Source organism: Dermacentor variabilis, chromosome 9 (assembly GCF_050947875.1).
Source record: "Dermacentor variabilis isolate Ectoservices chromosome 9, ASM5094787v1, whole genome shotgun sequence".
NCBI classification, from domain to species: domain Eukaryota; kingdom Metazoa; phylum Arthropoda; class Arachnida; order Ixodida; family Ixodidae; genus Dermacentor; species Dermacentor variabilis.
The window spans coordinates 75,997,077-76,020,211 of NC_134576.1; the positions used below are offsets into that span (position 1 = coordinate 75,997,077).

The 23,135-nt window shown below is 43.2% G+C and overlaps 1 protein-coding gene across 1 annotated transcript in view; it reads left to right on the plus strand.

Annotated features, from left to right (window-relative positions):
- Nucleotides 1–253: 253 nt before the first annotated feature.
- Nucleotides 254–23,135, plus strand: part of Cont (Contactin) — a 69,866-nt gene continuing 46,984 nt past the window's right edge. The window contains exons 1-10 of the mRNA XM_075668486.1: nt 254–386; nt 617–671; nt 4,398–4,599; nt 7,336–7,467; nt 8,580–8,701; nt 10,506–10,672; nt 12,752–12,856; nt 14,858–14,996; nt 16,176–16,415; nt 19,887–19,989. Of these exons, the coding sequence (XP_075524601.1) occupies nt 617–671; nt 4,398–4,599; nt 7,336–7,467; nt 8,580–8,701; nt 10,506–10,672; nt 12,752–12,856; nt 14,858–14,996; nt 16,176–16,415; nt 19,887–19,989 (1,265 nt within the window). The 5' untranslated portion in view covers nt 254–386. The remainder of the gene's footprint in view (nt 387–616; nt 672–4,397; nt 4,600–7,335; nt 7,468–8,579; nt 8,702–10,505; nt 10,673–12,751; nt 12,857–14,857; nt 14,997–16,175; nt 16,416–19,886; nt 19,990–23,135) is intronic.

The window sequence follows — 23,135 nt, forward strand, 5'->3', positions numbered from 1 at the left end:
CTTCATCCCTGCGTTAGCGCAACTACGCTCATCTTAACAAGTGGTAAGGACTAAAAATCGGCTTTCTTAAAATGTTTTCGTAACACCATAACAGTTTGTCTGTTTTTAACAATTACAGAAACGTTCCACCCGACGCGTAGCGTGTACGTAACGCAACAGGTGGCGTAGGCGGCAATGAGATCACCAAAAAATATCAACGCTGCTTTCAAGCGTACCTGACAGGTGGCGCAAGGTGTTATTTTGAATTTTTACGCTTGCGGATGCCAAGTGCCTGACGGCCTGCCCGACGAGGTGTGGTCGGTCGTGAGTGTGAGTGAGTGCGGCGTAAAGTGGGAAAAGTTATGTCTGCGTGACAGCGACACACAAAAAAACTGAACGCCTCAGCCGTAAGTGACCGCACGTTTTGTGCCGATTGTGTTATCACAAACGAATAGAGGATCTGTCGCATCCCCAGCTCGTCGTCGGTGTTGTGGTGTTTAGCGTGTGGCGACCGTTCGGGTGTCCGCCACGCTACGGGAGGAATGTTGGCATGCTTTTCGGAAGTAACCCGACGATTCGCTCGTTGAGCCGATCCGGCTGATTGAGTCTTAATCGGCGACGTTTTATTGCACCTCAGATGCCTACCATCGATGCGGCGAGGCTCGGCCTGCTATGTTTATTCTTCGCAAGCGGTGAGTATACACGTACTTATTCGACATCGTATGTGTCATCTCTCTCGAACGTTGACTCAACGGGCTAGCGCATATACATACGCCCCGTTTCTCGTAGTAAATTACTCGCGAAAACAATAGACAGTCGTTGTGCGTGCTTGGAACTCTTCGCTATCGCGTCTACTTTGTGGCGAACGCACGGTCCGCACGCTAGCGGTTCTTTTCAAACTCGTGTCGTTTTGAATCGGAAGAAAAAGGAAAACCCGCTGGTATTTGAACTGGCATAAATTAGCACGCGGCCACCACATTTACGCGTGTACGTAGTAACGTACAGGATGTTTCTCCGATTTGTGTCGCGGCATATGTTTCTCTGTGGCTTTTTCAAACTGTCTGTGCGCTAGCGTTCCTGCGAGGACTTTCGGAAAGCAAGGGAATGCTGGAAGCTAACTCCGCCCTAACCGATGTGCGCTCATCACGTAAACAAAGTATGGAGGTCACGCCGGGTCCGTTTGGGGAAGGCGTTTGCGCACCACAGAAGTAAACTGGCGGTTAATTGCCGTTTGTGAATTCACGCAGTCAACAAGTGTTCTTTCGTGCTGCGTGATGTGGCATGTGCAGATCCATTTTCCTAAAGCGAATTGATTGATTCTTCCTAAAGCAACACTGTTAAATCTCAATGGGAGACGCCGTAGTGGAGGGCCCCGGATTAATTTCGTCAACTGCGTTCACCTAAATTTAAGTGCGCGAGCAATTTTTGGCATTGCGCCCGCATCGAAATGCGCAGTCGCGATTCGAAACCGCGACCACGTACCCAGCAGGAAAACGACATAACCACTGAGTGAACAGGTGCTGGGCTGTCACATGACGTGTAAACGTGATTCCAGTGACAATTAACACAAGATCTATGCTTTAAAATGCGCAAGAAAGAATATATCCTTATGTAATTCAGGATACACTTCAAGCAATACATCCACACAAAATATGCAGTGAGCTTTGTTTGCTCAATTGGTGTGGATGATTCTGTGAAAATGTATGCAAACTGCATGACTTCCCAAGTCCTCATCTGTCTTGCAGCAGAGTTTAAAGCGGATAAGTGAACAGGCAGTAATACAGCGGATAAGTGAAACAGGCAGGCAGTAATACATGATTCATAGGAGGAAAATATTGCTGGAGAATAAAAAGGTTTTGGAGTGTGTATGACATACACTTCTAAGCCATGAACACCAGCTTCAGTTTAAATTAGATGTGTATGATATCTGAAATTTGCCTGTACTCTAAGGGGTCTGCAAAGAGTGTTGAAAAAGGAAAACAATAAGATAAAACTATATCCCCCATCGATACTGAAGACAATAGTGTGTATTAGAGACCAAATGCAACTTTGAGGATATTTCAGCCAAAATTGAGCAGGATCGGTATGTCATGAAAGTGGTAAAAAAAATAACTTGTGGTTTAGTAGAGTAATAGATTGAATTGGTTCCAAGTGGAGGGAAACACTGTTTATGGCAGCAGAGAACTAGACTGGTTGTTTTTGTCTCTTCAGTGTTGCACATAAAGTTTCACTGCTTATGATGGCAGGCTCTAGTCCTTTGCAAAGTGGAGCATCTAATTGCCTTGTTGGACATGTGTAAAACTACGTAACATGATCCCACTATTCCATCACTTCACCGAAGCTGTCGTAGCACATTTAAATAGACAAACTAAATGGGAGATCGTAATAAATGCTTCAACAACAGAGTATACCACTCCGTTCTGATATTATTTTAGCCATAAACGTCTTTCAGCTGCATAATCATTTACCAAATGCACTTTTGAAGATTGGTTGGCTCAGCGATCATATCTTTAGGGGAGGAAATGTTTGCATCGTTACTTGTCCTATCCAATGGTGGTTTTGCTCATCTAGACACAAAATGTGGCTGTATTGGCCGCTATGCTGATTCTGAATGCTCATCTGTCTTGTTTTTTCTTTGCAATAAGTACTGTCAAAAGAAAATGGAAAGGACCGACATGGTACCGTGGTTAGAGATCCTGGCAAACAGAATGTCGTGAGCTTAAATCCAGCTCGGTGACAAGCTTATTATTGTTCTCTGCTCAGTGGCATTTTTGATGACACGTCCAGTTAGGCGCACGTTGAATGCCCTAAAATGTATGTTGTTATTAAAAATATAAGATGGTATTATCGAACCACATAATTTTTATTGACTTGCGACTTACAACAGCTCCCCATACTGCAAAAGCTTTTGATGCGTGGAGCTTGACAAAAAAAAAAAATGTTGCATCCAGATCATCTGCCCTCAAATGGAGAGGGGCGCTGTATACTATCCTATATTGCCACTAATTTGCTCACTGGGAGGTTGGAAAAGTTTTGAGGATAACTAACCTTCTAGGGAATTCTGCTCTCCAAAATCTTTTGTAGTTAGCTATGCATTTATTGCTGTTAAGTTTTTATCCAGCAGGATAAGCTGCTCTACATGAAACTTTGCCTATTAACATTCTACCAAGACTACATCTGGTAAAAGCTGCATAGTAAAATATCTAGGGCTTCATTTCTTCAAAATTGGCCTAACGAAGGCACAGACAATCTAAGGGACATGTTGCCGACGTGAGGTCATTGCATTTGATGATGGGTTTGTACCCTAAAGAGGAAAAGCTTTTATTAGTCCCTGAAGTTCAGATATGTACAGTTCACACCAAAAGTATATAAACCGTGGTTGGGTGATCTACGCGAGTGTGTTAGTGTGCAGTCTAGTGGGAATTGAAAATTATCAGTCATGTGTCCAATTTAGTGAACTTATAGGTGCAGTACTGTCATGGGAAGCCTTGACACTAATATAGTCATGAATGAGTGAAACATGCCCATTCAGAGTTACATTCAAAGTTACGATATGAGTTTGTTTAAATACCACCTCGGAGTGCTAGCATAGCAGAAAACAAGACATAGACACGAGGGGACATGAACTCATGCATAGGGCTAGCCACTTAGGAGCTAGTGCCGTCTTTCTGGTCATGTCCTCTTCTTGCGATTTCATTCTTTTTCTGTCTTTCTTTTTTTATTTTTTGCACTATGCTAACTCACTCACTCAATCCATGTATCAGTGAGCCTTGGTCGCAGAGCAAATGTTTTGCTTGTGTAGGGTGACAGTATGTATAGAGGGACCTGCTTCGCACTCTCTCATGCTGCCACTACAGAAGGTATTGCATATGTCAGCCAAGCTCTACAAGATGATTTGATTTCCTTGCTTCTATTTAAGGTTTCGGCAGGCGTAGGCAAAAAGTGCCAAGTATACGTAAGAGAAACCTGACTCCCCTCCCCTGTACATGGCATGCGTCAAAAATATACATAAGAATGCAAAACACTAAATTATAACTATATAGTGAAAGAGTGTGGTAAAATGTAAGTGTAAAGGGAAAATGTTTAAAAAGCCATGTTACAAGCCTTATCCTACCGAGTTTACTTAGAAATCCAGTACATATGAGATATCAGACACAAAGCTTTACTGGCGACGGAAGGCTGAGGAAGTATTCCCACTCTTAGGATGATTGTAACAAAAAATGATATTTTATATGTCGCAGGCTGCATTCTTTTTTTACCGTGATATCGTCAGTTCCTAATGCGTACGATTTGCAACAAAGTGGGCTCACTTCCTACATTTTCGCTTTCAAGAGAAAAAGAGAGAAACGATTGCATTGATTTGCACACGTGACAAGGGTTCCTCTTAATGGGCATTGTTGTTGCCATTGTCTGCCTAGCCGTTTGTGGTCAGGAGTGTCCCCGCGGATGGGTGGACTTTGGCCAGTCGTGTTACAAGTTCAACCGCTCTCCGACTCGGACGCGGGATGGTGCCAAGGAGGCCTGCCAAGCCTACAACTGTGATCTGATCTCGGTGAACACATTTGAAGAGCACCGTTTTGTCATCGACTGGTTGCGGGAGCATGACCCTCAGCATCGGAGGTGAGCAATCCGCGGGCAGTTACGTGGGTAGGTTGTGGTGCATGTGAGTGGTCTTCTTTTATCTAATGCTTACCTTCCAACTCTCCTGAATTTTCTGTAACGCTTACAAGTTTGGGCTCGTTCTACAATTTTATGAATGTTTCGTAAAGACTTAAGAAAAATAAATTCTCTTCGCAAAGAAGTTTCGCTAGTAGGTCTCCGACCATACCCTTAAAAATCTTCTGATTGCAGACAAAATCATAGGAATACCTGCTTTGCGCAAGTTTTCTGATTGTAGACGAAAGCATGGGAATACCTGCTTTGCGCACGTTTACTCTATCAAGTTCCCGAAGCAGGCGAAATTGGCAACAGCGAAGTTGCTGAAAAAGTGACTGTGATCTAAGACAGTATGTTGCTTGTCAGTTTGTGCTGTTGCAAGTTTCCTTTCATATGTATCCCGCAAAAGGCGTGTGCTCAGGGCGAGCTTTAAAAAAATATGCCCCTTCCTATGTTGCGTCCACAAGGTTTTTTCTCATTTTAAAGTTCACAAATTGGCAGGCATGCTAGTGTGTGATGCAGTGGGCTTGTAGTACCTGTAAATAATGCAACGGTCCAGAAGTGCAGCCAGTTTGGGCCAGTTGGATGCAAGATTGTTTGTCAGTGAAAGAGGGATAGCTTATGTCAAGCACTGTCTTTCATTTGTTTTTGTAGGATACCCCTTCATTTATGATCTTTATTGTTGCATTGATAATTGGGGTCATGATGTGTCTGAAAAATATATCTTTTGCAAGAGCATAAGCATAACTGCTTTTAGTGCGTTCACCTTGTGTTATGGCACTGTCTGTGCTGTCTGTTTTGACTGTCATCTCTAAAGTAGCTGCTTCAAGCACAGCCATCTTAAGAATGACGATCTAAACAACAGACAACACCAAAGCTGAAGGAAAATGTAGTAAAAGCACTTATGTTTGCGCTCCTGCAAAATATCTTATTCAGATGCGTCATAAGTAAGTATTGAAAAATACTGCTGTAATGCATATTGCATCAATGAAGCTCTTGTCAATCTTAAGTATTGTCATCATTGAGTTCTCATATACCTTTTCCATCCTGTGCTTGGTTCATATTATTATGCATGCTGTATTTAATGCTACTAGCCATTGTTTTGGCACTGATAGGCTCGTTGGCAAGTACTGGTTGCTCTGCCTACATATATTTGCCTATAATGACTTTTGTGGGCCAAATTCTGTGCTGGTTATGATAACGTGTTGTTAAGTTTCATTTATGTTATATATATAGTTGCAGCATTTGAGACGTTCATGTTATTGCTCCAACTAAGTTAGATTAAAAATGCTTGCTCAGAAGTACTTTAAATAAATCAGAAACTTCCGCACTGATTGCTTTAATTTTTGCCGAGTCCAATTTAGTAATGTTGTAGCAATTCATATGCCTAGGCCGGTGCAATGTAGAGCTATTCTAATCTGCTTTTATTCTAAATCGGCCTACAAGAGGTGTGTGCTCAGGGCGAGATTTAAAATAAAATGCCCCTTCCGATGTCATGTCCGCAAGGTTTTTTACTAATTTTAAAGTTCACAAATTTGCAGGTATGCTAGTTTGTGGTGCAGAGGGCTTGTAGTTCCTGTAAACAATGCAGCAGTCCAGAAGAGGACTGTTGCCTTCCGTGACAGGTCAAAATGGCTCAGGCTCAACCCACATGGGCTGGGCTCGAGCCATTTTGACCTGTCAAGGGGGGTTAATAGCCAATTTAGAATAAAGACAGATTGGAATAGTTGTACGTTATACAGGGCCACTGTAAGCTTTACTTGGTAGGCCAACCACAGCAGGCACTGAGCTATTGCACACTAGTGGATAAGGAACGGGAAGAACATAAAAGATGAAACTTTCGTTAGCCTTGCAAATACAAAAACTTATATCATAGCACATGCAATAGGATTACGAGCAACCACGCATGTGCAACATTTTAGCGGCACATGTTTCCATTCAAGTGCCCCCGCCCCCCCCTTTCTTTTTCCTCACGTAAAAATTAGTTGAAAGAAGGTGCTGTGTATATCGTATCCGCCCTTGTTCCCCATCTGCAATGTCTACAACAATGCCGCTATTTGCTATGGCCAGACATTTCCAACTTGCCCAAACCACTACTCTTGGTCACATTAAAATAAAAGCATACATAGTGAATAATTTGCAACTACCAGTTCTAAAGAGCAAAATTGTTTCACGTGGGTTAGTAAATGACCCGTGTACGATACCAAAAACGAGCAGTCACTTAGTAAGCCAGAAAATGGGGCAAAAAGAACAGGCGGGTGGCGATGCTGCCTTTAAGTTCGTGCATCAACTTGCCGCGACCTCTTGGATTTTGACGGCCGCTGCTGGGGCCTAGTTAATTGTCGATCAGTAAAATTGGACTAAATTGTATTCTAAAGGAGCCAAGGACTGAGCATGCCAAGTTTCTGTAAATTTTACTGAACCAATCCAGCCACACATGATAAAGTGCCTCGAAATCTGTGACGTCTTGCTGACGTACCAACATGGAGTTTTTGTCATGAAAGTAAAGAAATATAACTTTGACCTTCATTTTCTATTCTAATAATCCACCCAGTGTTGGGAAATTAACGGCAGTAGAGTTTCCAAAGAATAATTAATCAGTTTGAATTGATTTAGTGTTACTCTTTAGTGTCCCTTTAGTGTGCCAGCTTTGCAGAATTTAATTTCAATCATGCATCTTTGTTGCTTGGGCTTCTCCAGATGGTTCACGAGTGGCTTTGAGAGTGGTGACAACGTGTGGACCTGGGAAGGTGACAACGCCCAGTTCAGCAACATCGACAACCTCTGGCTGCCTCAGCAGGACGGTTACCTTTGGAAATATGTCTCCTATAAGTAAGCAAGTCACTCGTTTATGCGCAAAGGAGCTTGCCTGCATGTCGGATTTATAGCTTTCCTGCAGTTGGCTGCGTGCTACAAATCATTCCTTTCTGGTCGTCTACATGGTGACCACGTTGCATAAGCTATATGGGCTTAAACGCAATGTTGGGAAGAACTTTCGAATACTCTAGGAGAGAGAGACGGGCTGCAAGCAGTTGAAATATTTGCTTCAGATCCGGCGTAGTGCCTGTGGTGTTCCACTGCTAAGCCTGAAGGAGCGGAATCAAATCCTGCCTGCAGCAGTCACATTTCGATGGGGGTGAAATGCAATAACGTCCATGTAATATGTGTACATTGGGTACATGTTAAACAACGCCAGGTGGTCAGGATTAATCTGGGGTCCCCCACTACGGCATGCCTCATAATCAGATCGTGCTTTTGGCGCGTAAACTCCCAGATTTATTACCCATTTTCTTTTTCTTTTACTTTTTATTTTTAAATGTTTGCTTCAGACCTTGAAGCTTAAAGGCTTGTTCAGGACTATGTGTGAAGTATGTTCGTAAGAACAGCAGTGCTGGGTTACAGCTTGCTGTGGCTGTAGGACAAGATTGTTCCTGTGTAACAGTATGTACAACCTGAGGTTAAAGGTGGGAGCTTCGAGGAGCATTTGAAGGTGGTTGTAACAGGTCTGCATACAAGGGTGGTACATTTTAACGAGTTCATGTGCCACTGAGAGTGCTCTTTAGGCCTAAATCTTCTGTCTTGTATATCTGCACGATTTGAGACACAAGGGTTTTCTTTCAGCATGTGTGACATTAGAGGAAGTTGCACTTTTCGCTTGACATTAGCTTCACCTTTGACCCCTTACTGCCGATGACGAATTAACTCGTCATGACAATGGTTGCACTGTGTACCTTGTAATAGTGACATAGAAATAAATAATTCACAGTGCTTTTTGCTATTTTTTTAAACAAGGACAGTAAAAAAGGACTGCTATAAGCATTCCTGGCATCGTATCTTTCAGATATGAATGGCAAAGTAGATGCGTATAAAAAAGGAAATCCGCTCTTTTCATGAACTTTAAAATAATTTCTCCTCCCAATTTCTATTCTCTCTGCTTTGTGCAGCTTTTCTACTGAGCTGAACCGCTGGGGTCTGCAGAAGGTAGCTCCAGGAGATGAACTGGCATTCATCTGTGAGATACCCAAGGAGCGTCTGTTCCAGATTTACATCCAGGAACGACCTCTCGGTATGTGCAACGTTCAAATGTTGACATGCGTGCCTGTAGTATTTCTCATTGTTGTAGCTGATCGGTGTTTTTTCTTATTGGAGTAGATGGCGATTAACAGCATCATGCCTTTAGCGTGGTGCACTGCGTGAAAATGGCATAACACGACAATATATTCAGAACACATAAGAAACAAGTATGCATAACACACAATAGAATTTATTAGTCTTCAAAAATTAAATGACCACTGCCTAATGTAATGAAACAATAAAACCTTGATATTGTACGATGGGTTATTAAAGAAATTATGTCAGCAGAAATAAATGTAAAATAATGATGAAACACTGTATGGACACAAAGATGGCTGCATTAGCTAAACAGAATTGTGAAAATTGTGCCATTGGAGAATTGGACACTTGTGAATCAGTCTGGGCGAATAAAACAACAGGGATTTTAATGTGTTGGAATTTGCAAGTGTATTATGCTACAAGTGGTGGTGGAGAATCGATAATGTTGTGCGATATTTTGTGGAGAAGATGCAAGCCAATAATTCTTATTCCGTCGGAAAGAGTTTGGTCTGTAACCAGATCACTGCACCTGTCGACGTCTTGTGCAGCACGCAAGTTGCCTATGTGGAAGGTGAGCTTCCACTGTTGCCAAGCGCAGTCATTCCTGGCATACTCTAACATCACCACTGTAACGGGTTTGGATGATAGAAAAAAAAAAATGACATAAAATAGACAGTCACATGCTAGGCTGACCTTCTTTTCTTTCTTCAAGTGAAAGAGAACAGCAGAGCAAATAAAAGAAAGTTTTAATTTTTCTTCTTTATGCAAGCAAAGAGAAATAAGCAAGGACAACAAACTTGTGAAGTTTAAGTGACTGACCACTGATTGGACTGCATAAATGTATAAAGGTTTGCTTTTGTGTTGATATAAATTAAACACGAGATTTGTTGTTAAATGATAACTTGGTTCCTGGCATAATAGACCAGGTCTTTTTCAGAGTAATTTGCTTCGTGTTTCGACTGCTTTGGGCAGGCGTGGTGAGATAGGCTGAGGCACTAAGGAATTCACTGTATTGTGCAAGAGCCCCATGAAAACACAGGCATTTCGTACCTTAATGCCATTTGCTGCTTTTTGACTGCCTGTACCCCTGCTAAGGGTATGGATCTAGTTTGTGAAGACAGCAGAGGTGTACTTTTTTGAAAGCTCTTTTTGAAAGTTTTGTAGCTGGGCAAAAACTAGCACAATGTTGCAAGCTGGTGGGTGCCTGACAGTACAGCAGGCTGCAAAGTTCCAAGAAGAGCTCAAATTCAGTTGCTTTTGATTTTTGACTGTCTAAAGGGCAATTAGTACAGTTGACAGGACAAGTGATACAAGCAGAACAAATACACTGTCTCATTGTCTTGGCTGTTTGCCATGCTGAATGTAAGCCAACTCGCGGTAGCGGGATGCCATAGAACAGGTTAGGAAAACAGGAAATTGACAAGAGACAAATACTACTGTGTTGAAGGTAGTGAGCTGGACTTGCGACAGACTTTATTTCATTAAAATGGTGTCTTCAACAAACTGAATGGTACACCCATACACAACCCTACCTTCAACACTTCGTATTTGTCTCTTCTCGGTTTCCTTCCCTGCTTTTCTGTTCTGTTTGCTGGCACGCCCCTCTTCAGAGTAATGTACGAATTCGTCCAACGGTCCCCAACTGTCCATCCCAGCTTAGAAGTTTGACTGTAAGCCCTCCACTGCCCTGCAAGGAGCAGAATGCCAAATTTTTTCACTTCCTGGCCTTTTCAACCTGCCCCACCCCCTGCTCACAGACTTTGGCTACATCCTGACCAACCGAGAGGAGCTTCCTCGAGGCCCTTACTTTGTCGAGGAGCCCGAGGAGATAATCTTCGACCTGAGCGGCCGCAGCCAGACCAACGACATCTCCCTGCGCTGTGTGGCTGAGGGAAACCCGCCGCCCACATACCACTGGTTCAAGGTGGGCACTCGCGGTCCTAAAGCCCTGTGGTGTACAATTGCATGTGCCTGTTCTGTCTGCGTCTGCTGTGAAGCTGAATGATAGACCTGCTGTAGGCATAAATTTTCTCACAATACTAGCCTAGGTGTTGGGCTGCTAAGCATGAGGTCACAGGATCGAATCCGAGCCACGGCGGCCCCGCTTCGAGGGGGATGAAATGTGAAAGCACCCTGGTACTTAGATTAGGTGTACATTAAAGAACACCAAGTGGTCCAAATTTCCGGAGTCCCCCACTACGGCATGCCTCATAATCAGATCATAGGTTTGGCATGTAAAACCCCATAATTTAATGTTTCTTTCTTTTTTCTTGAAATACTAGCCTAGGGGCAGTTCTGATGCCACTGTCTATGTGAGTTTTGTAAAAGTCACTGTGACGTTATGAAACATGATTGCAGTGCTAAGGAAGACAAAGACATAAGTGCAGTGCGCACAGGACGGACATGTCTATGTCTTCATGATGCCATGTTTCATAATGCCAGCAGCCAACTAGCCCAGCTTTCAGCAGTACGTAGTAGCACTGTGACACCATGGAAATGCCAGGTCATAATTTTAACCTCTATAGCATCAACATGTAGCTGTCAGCGTTTTTTTTTTCCTTTCTTGTTGGTACAGGTGGAATTTTTGGTGGGAATACCAGCTGCACTGTGACCTTCAGATGTGCCGTTTAGCTCAGTTCCTACAGCTTGATAAATATTGACGTTTACTTCCTGATTGAGGAAAATGCCCACCAGGATGTGCATTTGCCTCTTAAGAAATAATTTTTTTTTTGTCTTGTAGTTATACCTGCAGCACAACAGTAATGCAGTGTTGAGAAGTGGCTAATCTTGTGGTACAACTGCACTAGAACCTCGTCAATATGATCCCGTTACGCACAATTTCTCAGCGCGATCGAGAACACAAGAAATGACCCTATGTGATTAGCCTTCTTCTTTACTGGTTCATACGTTCCCGGAGAATATGATTTTTCTGCACCAGCATTCAGTAAACCGATAAAATGCGATTGTATAATACATTTTTCGTCTGCTAGGTCCCATGTAAACAAGAAAAGGCAAGAGGCGCACGCGATCGAGAGCAGCAGCCACCCACTGCAGCAGCTTCCCCGCAGTAATCGCCCACCCATCTCACGTGAAAAATGCCAGCGCGTGCTCAATTTTCTATTCTGGTTCCAGCAAACCTCCTCCCCAGTTGTCGCACACCGCATTCACGGCTGTCACCGCCAACTTTATTGCGATAAGCATCTTCACCTACCTGTTCCACAGCGTGTGTGACGTAGTGTTGTTGGTAGTGTACTGCACGCTTTTAACAACTTATAATCCAAATACGCCACTGTTCCTTGCTGCAGGTGGTGTGGATTGAGTGTCATGTTTTGCTCAGGCAGCATCATAAGCATCATACTTTGGAACCACCCACAAGCTGAATTTTGTTCTGGTTTTGCAAAGAAAGAAATACGACAATTTCCAATTGAACGACAACGATCACTTAGGCGCCGCCAGCTCCACGCGCATCGGCGTCCCATGCCACAACGATTGGTGTCGAGTGTCCACGTTCAAACTTCTCACCAAAAGGCCCCATTTTAAAATGCTGCTGACTCGGGGCGAATTTGAAGAACACAAACGTGAGCTTGCAGAATCTGTGAAAACGACCACGCACATCTTGGGCTGCTCGGCCCCCACCAGCTTTGTGCACATCGGCATTTTGTGCTGCAACAATTCGCGCTACGTTTTGCCTTCTGTAGATTTCAACTAAGTCAAGTCTGCCAATTTTATTAGTGACTTCGGATTGTATGCTTTCCTGGTTAGTGCATTTTTTCTCGCAAATATTTTTTTTCCAGTACGTATGAACTAGGTTCTACAGTACTTGTACTTGTAAATGAGGTTCATGCTCATTCCTGATGGTGATGACCTGTAGCCTAACATGGGCCTTTTTGTGTGAAACAGCTAAATCTTCTTTTTGGGGTTTATAAATAATAAATTGCTCAGTCACAATTTGTTTTTGTTTGTTTTTCTTGTCCTCCATTCCTTTTTCTTACTGTTTCTTCAGGAGGAGTACTCAAATGACGAACTCCTAAACATTCGCATTGACCCACTCTCCAATGGTCGGTACACTCAAACGGATGGGACCTTGATAATTCATAACCCCGATCAGGTATGTGCACTAAGCAAGTGTCACCCTTCTTTCCTCCTGTCTCAAGAGTGAGTAGGAGAGTGTACAACTACCCAATGGTTCTTTTAGGCATAATTGTGTCCTTGCTCTATGGAAAATTCTGCTGGTCAGCTTAGAAGTGTTGTCTGAATCCGTGAACCGAGCACTCAGGATGTTGCAAATCAAAAACCAATATGCTGCACTACAGAGTGTCGCAGAAGTTTCCTGTGTCTGGCCACTTCCGAAAACAGTGAGACTTCTGCTCTGTCCTGAATGAGAAGGAGGGGAGGGAAGCCGAAGGGCTCGATTTTAGAGCGCAACTCTTGGGCGCCTGTTCCTGCGTTCAGTGTCGCCGTCCCTCGGCGTAACCAAGTGAACGAGCACAACAAAGGATGAAAGAGCGAAGGCAGAGCGAAGCAGAGGATGAAAGAGAATGATAGTGAAGAAAGCACGAGGAGGAAAGCGGAGGATGAGGGTGCAGCAGAACCATGCAGTGGAAAGCAGAGGAGGGTATGGCTAAAGCTTGAGAAGAAAAGCATAGTGTCGTGCAAGATGTTTTCTGTGGCAGTGATTGCTGCGAGATGCGCATTGTCTGTTTGCTGATGACGCCGTCAATAAGGTATGCAGCAAGTGCGCCCACCAATACCATATATGAAAACAAGGCGCTGCCTCTCGTGATCTCTCGGTTAGCGAGGCAGTTGCACCACACTTCGTTCCATTTGCAATTTGCTGCACAACACAAATTGTTTGTGCCAGCCAATACATCGCAAAATGAAATCGCAGATAGAGCTGCAGTCAAACTTCGCATTAGAGAGTATCGTAATCGTCAGTGAATTTTTTAGTAGTCGCAAGTGTAAAAGCCAACAGTAAATGAAAGTGGATGAAAAGACAACTTTTCGTGCAAAGGGGTGCGGTAAAGTGGTGTGGAAAGAATTGGAGAACGTAAACAGGAAAGTTGCTCGCTTGGTATTTTACTTTTCTGAAAAGACAACTTGCTGCACGTGGTAGTTGAACCCACATTTTCCTCAGTTTGCATGCGATGCTCTACCCATTGAGCTATGGCTGTAACTGTCTAGCCATGCAGTGTATTGGGTGTTTGTGTATGTGTATTAGATCTGCGTGTGGGAATGTTAGCCAACGCCACCCATGGCCACGACCGCAGATGAGGACCATTCATTTCTTCTAATGTAGTTATGAATGCGAAGGCATCGGGGCAGCTTCAGTGTTGCTACTTCTGTTGTCTGTAGCCTTTGGTTAGCGTAAAATGTAGCCATCATGCAGATAGGCACAGTGTTGTGTGCTGATACATATGCAGAGCGTTAGGACATGACACACTCGTTGCTTCGGTTAGCTGAAGTGATGCAGCACACACTTGAATCTCTGGCTGAAGATGGGCTGTGGTGGCGGAGCGAGAGAGCTACTCTGCCATAGTGTGATTTGATTGAAGTGGCCAGCGGAGTATGTGAATTCACTCCAGACTGACCAGTGGAATACGAACTGCTCAAACAGGAGAAGAGAACAACAACATTTTAAGAATAGATAGGTAAAATTCACCCTTTCAAAAAGAAAAACATATGAAACTGTAAGAAATAAGCAGATTTACATTGCTGCTCTCTTTGTAGACTTTCTTTCTTTATAAAGCAGTCACTATGGCTGAAAAAGTGAGAAGGAACCTGAAATCTGTTCAAAGTAGATGATTGTTGTGACTTAAAGTATGAAGACAAAATAAGAAGCAGCGTGACCATTCTGGCCTGCCAGCAGCTCGCTATTGTATTTGTATGTATGAGCATTTGTACGGGGGAAGCTGCATTTTGTTTGGAAAGAGCGCAGTGACGAGCTCTTTGTTGGCTATGTTGGTAAAGCCTGCCAAAGTGGTCGGGGCTGATGTGACAGAAAGTGACACAAGATGTACCAGCGCTGGTGTTGTTCGTTGGCAAAAGCTAAACGGCGGTCACAACGTGTTCATTTTTTGTGTCAATAATTTTTTTTTTCCTTCCCATCTAGACCACAGACAGGGGAAAGTACCACTGCTTGGCTGAGAATAAGTACGGCAGGGTCCTGTCTCGCTCTGTTTCTCTTGGCTTTGGCTTCATTGGAGAGTTCAACAAAAACCGAGCCAGTGACAGCGGCAAGGAATTCTGGGGTAAGTGTCACTCATCATTGAAGTCGTCCCTTCTTTCATACTAGTTTTTTTAACGTTGGCTTCAGATGTTTAATCAGTGCTCCTTTTCTTGCTTTTGAAAACCCATGTCTGTACAGTGGACTCTCTTTAAACAGAACCTGAAGGGAGCAGGGAAATTGGTTCCGTTTATCAGGAGTTCCATTTACTGAGAGACAAAGCTGAATACAATTGCATGAATGCAAAGCCAACCAACCATGAGGATGGTGTTCTGTTTAGGAGGCAGTTCCGTTTAAGCAATTTTCGTTTATCGAGGTTCCAGTGCAGTTATATTAATTAATGCAAACAAGAACACAGGGCCACAACACGAGCGCCGGTGTGCACCTATGGTTATGCCTTCAGCCGCAATGATTAGTCCCGGTTCAGACTCTGACGTTTACTACTTCAACTTCTACTGCATGGCGTATGATGAAACATGGTGCGCAGTAAAGTTCTTGAACAGCTTAGAAGGATATAAAGGCTACTAATTCGAGCCGAAGCGACAGATGAGAAGTGAAAAAATGTCTAAACTCTGTCTGACAATATCTTGGCAGCTAAGCGGAAGCTACAGCATATGTCAACCGATCAGGGACGTGAGTGTGTGAAAGCACTCTTTTCCTCCGATGCGTTGTCTGCTGTAAAACAGACGCATCGCATTGTGAAACTGCTCTGTCGATGGCAAACTTTGTCCCCGTGTCGACCATTTCAACGTAAGGTAGCCGAAAAGGTACCTTGGTAGTACCTTGGTCAATGCATTTTATCAAATTTTCGAGCTGTGAATATTGTCGCTGCTATTTAAAACTAATTTGCATCTGCCAGCAGTGCAAGCACATTTCTCTATTTTCCGTACCTAAGATTTAGAATGTCATTTCGTGTACATACTTTCGTTTTTCCTTTTGTCATTATTTCTTTCATTATTTCTTCTAATTAAAGAAAGAAAGAGTTAATTTTGCCATGCTTTCCCCGCCTTCAATGTCCATATTTTTTTTCCCTATGGTTGTAACTAACAAAAAGTCGCAAGTCCCTCAGACCCCCTTATTCTTTTCGCTCGTGACAGTCTCGTTACTTACAGTTTTCCGCATACCTGTTTAGTGTCTACACGTGGTGACGAAATATTGAGCGATCACGTGGTCCTAATGGTTGACCTTGCTTGTCCCTGCACAGGAAAGTCGGTGTCATGTGACCCTCCGCAGTTCAACCCGGCGGTGCACTACTTCTGGGTGCGCAACGCCTTTCCGGACTTCGTCCAGGAGGACCCGCGCGTGTTCGTGTCGCACGATGGCAACCTGTACTTCTCCTCCCTGGAGAAGAATGATGATGCAAACTACTCCTGCAACGTCCAGAGCCGCATCTCCTCCACGGGTCGCACGGGGCCCTATTTCCACCTACTCGTTGAGCCTGCCTGTGAGCCACCTGTTGCCTCTCTTTCTTCTCCCCTCATTCAATTTGCATTAAACACCAGTGGTGTAGTTCTTGCAAGAAGAGAAAAGTGCTTGGGTCATTCTCGTGTCTTTTAACTTCACCACAGTGCTTATGCACATTCAGTAATGCTTGCTGGCAGGCCAGTTGGTGATGCATTCTTCGTAACAGTGTTACAGTACTTATAAACACACAGGGGAAATAAATCCAAGATGGTACAGGACAGTGTGCTGATTTTCAACTAATAGTTTTATTGAGGGCAGCTCACCAATTTATGCCAAGAACCCATCGATAAAAGACAAGAGGCAGTAACACTGCTACGAAGCTTTTGCACAGTACTCGAACGAACTGTTGAGATGAAGAACTTTTCATAAAACCCTCTGTGGAACATCATTGTAAACCACTGAAAGAAATTGCAGTTTTTCCCGAAAGGCGAAGCATCGATTGCAATAGCAAATTTGTAGACAGTTATATGAAGTAAGGATAGTAGTCTTAGCAGCCGTATAAGCTTGCAAACATTTGCTTACTAACTGCATTAACAAGCATAGTGTCACCGTGCTCAAGCAAACATGAACATATCACACTCAATGAGCGCGGACGCTCGCTGTCAAATTGCTGGTGTGAGCAAGCGTGGTAGCGGCAGCGAGTGAAGTGACCTTCGCGAGGTTTATTGCTTCAACGCAGGAGCGGCGAAAACACAGCACGCACAAAGTTATGAGCCATGTGGAGATCCCTTTCAAAAGACGGTACGCACGACCGCACGCGGCCATGCAAAGTACACATTTGTTGGCAGAGTCGAACCTGCCCCCCTCTCTCCCATGCTGTCTCCCCATTTTCCTCCACATATTGCGTGCGAGATTGAGCCGTGATCATCAGTTCCCCTTGCACCTGGTTGCGAAATCCAGAGCACAACGCCACCCTCCCTTCCCCCCATAGCCTTTCACGCGACAGGATATGGTGGGTTTGCTCTCCGCTTTCTTCCTTCGTGCACACCAGATTGAGTGGCGATCGTCAGCTTCCCTTGCATACTTTCACTCATACATTCAGCATATGACGTGCGGCAACAGTGTTACCGCCCTTGGACTTATAATTGCTATTGCAGTAATAAAATGTTATCAAGATGAACGACCTAATTACTACAAAGCCCCTTCTGGAACACCATGTAATTTCAATAACCAGGCAGTGTGAATTTCAGTTGTATGAACTTTATTTATGATACCACTGTACTAATCGGCATAAGTTAATGTGTGGCAAAATCTAAAGCAACTTGACTGCTTTATGTTTCCAAGTTTGCATGTATTTGTAAGAGCGAGTTAATTCATACATCAAGATGGACACTTATTGATAAGTCATGCTGAGGAACCATATGCACAGTGATTGCACCTTGCACGTCCATGATTAACAGCCCGAAACAGGCGCCTGCTTGGCTATTTTCCATTCACATTTCAATTTGTACTGTTGGACACATTTATCAACCTCTCATTGCACCTTTGTCTTCACACCAGTGACGTGTCTGCAGTTATGTTGGCTGTTGTGTGTCTTTGAGTGGAAAGGGTTACTTGCCTCATTTTATGTCCAGTCAATGCGGCAGCCTGTTACAACTAGCTGTTTAGACAACAATACCTTGATTTAGGCGAGCTGTTTAGGTCTTTGTCATAGCCATGGCTGTGGCCAGGAAGGAATATTTATTGAGATAAACTTAAGTTGATTGTTGCACAGTAGACCATTGTGCTCCAAGAAGCTTTTTTTTTGGTTTTTGCATATTCACTCTTGTTCAGTGTGCTCAACATACAAGAGCAGTCAGTTGCTTTAGAAAATTTTTTTCGATATGGCATAAAGTCCGTGCACCTCCGAGTTACATTGAAAAGATGCTTTACTGTGTCATAATGAAACATAGTGGCATCTGACGGTTACCTCGTGGCATGGGAGAGGAGTAGGGGGAAGTGTGTGAGGTCGCAAGTGGAGAGGAGGGGTGAAGGAGGGAGAGGATGTGAGAGGGTGTGTGACGGAGGAAGAGGGTGGAGTGACATCCTACCTTAAGAGCCTGTAGGAATACAGGTGGCACGTAAAGTCGCTCCTCAACGGTCACAGCTGGCAGACCACCAGGAGAGAGGAGGGAATCACGCTGCGTAGCGCTGGAATGGACTTGGCAGATTGCCTGTGGCATTTGAAAGGTTCAGACATGTCTTGTAAAGGCGCGTATCATTGAGTATAGTTTACTATGGATGCAGTGCCGTCAAAGAGCGAATTGCAAAGGATTAATGCTAGAGCATTTTCATAAGATCAACCAACTTTTATATGTTGCTTAATGTTGCTTTATTTTTCGAGATTTTCATCTGAATCCCAACTCTTGTGATGTATGTCTCCTAAGGTGCATTCAAGAAATATTTTACTATAACTTTATATATTTTACTGCAACAAACCATTAGACATACTGTGATGTATTATAATGGTTGCAAATAAAGTGTTATGTATTATAAATATTAGAGGCCCTGTATCTACTGCTTGTCAGTTCAAAGTTGAAAGTTGCGATGCCCATCTTGCAGTCCGAAATTCAACCTATTGGATTTTAGCACTAGGCGGGTGCTGCATGTGTTATGCATGTAACCAGTTGCCTTGGAAGTAGTCACAGCAAATGTTTCACCGGGACACCGCCACCTAATTTATATAGTCATGGCTTCACATGTTATAAGTGTGGTTGTTAAGTGAGGCTCATGGCAATCAAATTTAGTAAAACATTGAATATCAGTAATAGATTATCATCATGAGCATCTGTTAGTTTTTTAAGAGACAGCATTGTTCTCTGTAGAGAAAATAAAATAATAAGAACACTGCAAGGTTCTGTTTTTTACTCTTTTTTCCGTGCTTTCATAGTTTTCATATCTGATTAATTATTTGGTGCATCATTGTTCAACCTTTTGCTCTGTTTTTGTTATAGTGTAATGCCTGGCACATATTGTAAGGTTTGCTTTCACTGATTATGGATTGTACTGCTCTACCCAGGCCAAGAAAAATATTTAAAAAATGTACTCTAGATTGAAGAATTTCTTTTCTGCTGGTTAATCTGGAGCAGGTTTTCATGCTCTGCTGGTTGTCTTGGACCAGTTAGTCCATGGTGGAGCACCCTCCCTTGATTCACTGATGGAACATGAGTTCATAGCCAGTGAGAAATTCAGTGCGAGTTCAGTGAGAAATTCAGGGGCATGTTGCAGTAACTTTTTGCTGCCAGCGTCGCGTTTCCAAAACATGAGCACTCTTAAGAATCTCAGCAAGGATTGACCAGTGGAATTCAGCATACTTGTGTGGTGTATGATTTGTAATGTTTGTGCTTCTTCATGCACTTGTACTTGATACCACTCCTGCCATGGATGCCGTGATGTTGCTGGAAGTATTGAACGAATGAATGAATGAATGAAGTTGGCAGACGGATGATCAAACCATACTTCCTGCTTTCAGCGAGCGGCCAGAAGCTGCTCTTTCCCAACAACTTCCCGAAGTCGTTTCCCGAAGCACCGCTGGCTGGCAATGACGTTCGCCTGGAGTGCATTGCTTACGGATAGTGAGTGTTGCTTCTTTTTTTCGGAATGTGCGAAGTGAGGGCTTTGAAATTTACAGTTTACTTTTCAATAGTTGTGTATCTTATCTCTTTTTACCTCAAATTCAATGTATTCAAGTTTAAAGCTGTTGGGACTGGACGGAGGGAGACCATGAAGTGTCTAATGAAAATTAAGCTCATAGTGAACGTGCCATTGGAAATGCAAGGACTTGGAACAACATAAAGCTTAGCAAATTAGTTGGGTTTCATGTTCTGATCGTAAAAAATTTTTGTGATGTCGTTCCTGTAGTTTCATGTTTTGAGTGACTAACTTTTCAAACCATGAATGCAAAGGGCTTGTTGCAAGATCCTGCACACCAGCAAAACACCCAAGAAAAACACATCCATGTGTTTTTCTTGGTTGTTCTGCTGAGTTGCCATGCTTGCCTTGTTTTGTGACTCTTTCTTTCCAGTTGCAAAATATTTGTGAAATACTATAATAGAACCCTCTTAATACTTTCTTTTAGGGCACCATGTAAAAAAGAAAGTATAATCCGGAAAAATGTTATAGTATACAATAAAGCTTGTGGCCGTACTTGTAACGAGGTGAAAGGACGCTCTCACACAAGACTTTATTTGAAGTTGAACAGGAATTCAACAAACTAGTACTGAAAACACACTCATTAAAGCTTGTTATCACTACCTGGCAGTTAGATTGAACGTTAAGCACTTCTTCTTTTGAGCGGTCATAGCTGTGAATCACACTTAACAAAGTTTGCATAATTTCCATCTGACACTTAGGCAGTACTTTGGATAATAACAGCCTCTTTTTGTGCACTCACTGCATTTTTTTCAGTTTCTGCGTAGCCTTGTACATTGAAGTAACAACACGAGGTATTTAAGGTAATGAGACAGTATGTGCAAACATGGGTCCGGGGCGACTGCTTGTTCCTTCATCCATCTTCTCTTGGCTTTTGACTTAGTGAGCCACGTTGAAATCAGTGAACAGTGACAATCTGAATACTGTGATGGCGCTCTTTCTGTGCGCATGGCAGGTGCTGCAAATTGACCATTTTCAGCGGTGGCAAGTGTCGGTTAATGTAAGCACCACTGACAGACGGTGGCAGCCTCACAGTTCTTGAATGTGACAACCAAGAAGAGAAATGTCAGAAGTGGGAAGCTGATACGCATGCCCCTATGGAAGCAAATAGTACCGGTGCTTCAGAGCATAAGAGCTGGGAAGAAACAAAACGAAAATGTATTTATCAACAAGGTTCTACTGTGTGTGTAATTGTTCTATGATTATTTCATGCTGTTTCTATTAGATTGTCTGTGTCTGTGGTGCATGATTGGCTAGATCTTTCCAGTGCTTTTTTCTTCTCTTTTTTCTTTCTGTTTGTCCTGTTCACGAGTATTTGCAACTTCCCTAGTTTTCTTAACTTTTGTTTATTCTGTCTGCTGCATCTGTTAGGTATTCTGTACGCCCATTTCTTTGGGTCAGACTGGTGCCTGCAGTATGCCATCATAAATGTTGCTGAGAGGCAGCCGCGTGCTACTGATGGATGAATGCCTTACGGGCTTCTCTTGTAGCCAATACGGGGTGGCGCACTGCGTAGCTTTGCCAGTTACCTGCACGTCTAGGCTGCTAAGTGTTAATTTTAGGCAGCTTAAGGGAACCCCAAAGGCAGCCATTAAGTAAAGCTTAAACGATGGGCCAATGCTCAAAGTTTCTGAAGTGTTGCCGTTTACTGAGAATAGAACTTTCGTAGCTGAGCAAGTGGTATAGACACGGGACAGGATTGGCACTACATTCAAACCTGGATATATAGAACCCACATATAGCAAACTATTGTATATATCAAACAGGTGTAAAATCCCCTTGAAAATGTTTGTATAAAAATCTTTATTTTATATATAGCATTACCTATAATCAAACTTTTTTGTGATCCCCTTCAGATTCGATATATCTGGGTCCGACTGTAAAAATGCTGTACCAGCTCCCACAACTTGTCTTGCCCTTCTATAATTGGTTAGTTGCTGTAATTCACTGATGGTAAATATGTCATGTATGCTGCATTTCAGCGTAAAAGGAAACAATTTCATGAAAATCATTCACGAAATTCAGCAAATTCATCATAGATAAATTTGCTGATGTCACCTCTTCGCACCACTCTGTCAAGTGATATTGGTGGGAGGGAGCGTAGCGCCCCCTTTGTGTAGGCCTCTGACTTAAAGCAGACAGTTGTGCCTGGCTGAGCATGACCTCTAAGATCACTAGCATGGTTATGTAACAGTATCCTTTCATTGTGGTTGATATGAATTATGGCAGAACTGTGTGTGTCCCTTGGTTGTAAGTGTTGTTAAACAGGCTAGTTGGCTGTGAGATTCTTCGTTCGTGATACAAGTGTGAAAAAAAAAACAGAACACAAAGGTGTAAACACCGCAAACGATGGCACCACATGACACTGCAAATGCAGACACCGCTAGCATCCTCACTTGCGATTTTCTCTGACTATTCTCCTCGCGCAAACATCACAAGGTTTCTAGGAAGGTAATCTAACAGTTCGAGTCAATGCCACATTTTCTTGTTGTTTTTTCGTCACCGTTAGGGTCACAATATTTTGTGTACGCTGCAAGACGAAGGCCTCTCGCAGCAACCACCCCTGTTTGCCCTTGGCTTGCCTCAGCTGGCTCTATTGTAATCCTGCAAAATTTCTAATCCCACCACACCACCTAATCCTCTGCCATCCTCAACGCCCTTCGTTGGCACCCATTCTCTTACCCTGATAGGCCACTGGTTAACCTAGATATTACAGGCCCCCATTTTCACTTGTGAGTGCGCTGACCCATGTTCGCTCCACTCTGATTTCATGGGCTCGACATAGAACGTTAGTGAGTGATGAAGGGTGGGTGTGGATGTGAGTATGAACAGCATGAAATGCTGATTAGTGTGAGTAGAGTAGATTTCCATTAATTCGACTCCAGTTAACTCTATTTTTCGGTTAATTCGATCTTGTCCGAAGCTTCCGGACAGCTCCCATGCATTCATATGGGCCCAAACTTTTGTTATTTCTATTGTAAATTTGACCTTTGAATGATAATTCGAACTTGACCAGCCAGCAAGCATGCACCTGACCCCTATAGCAAACTCACTAGCATCCCCTTTAGTG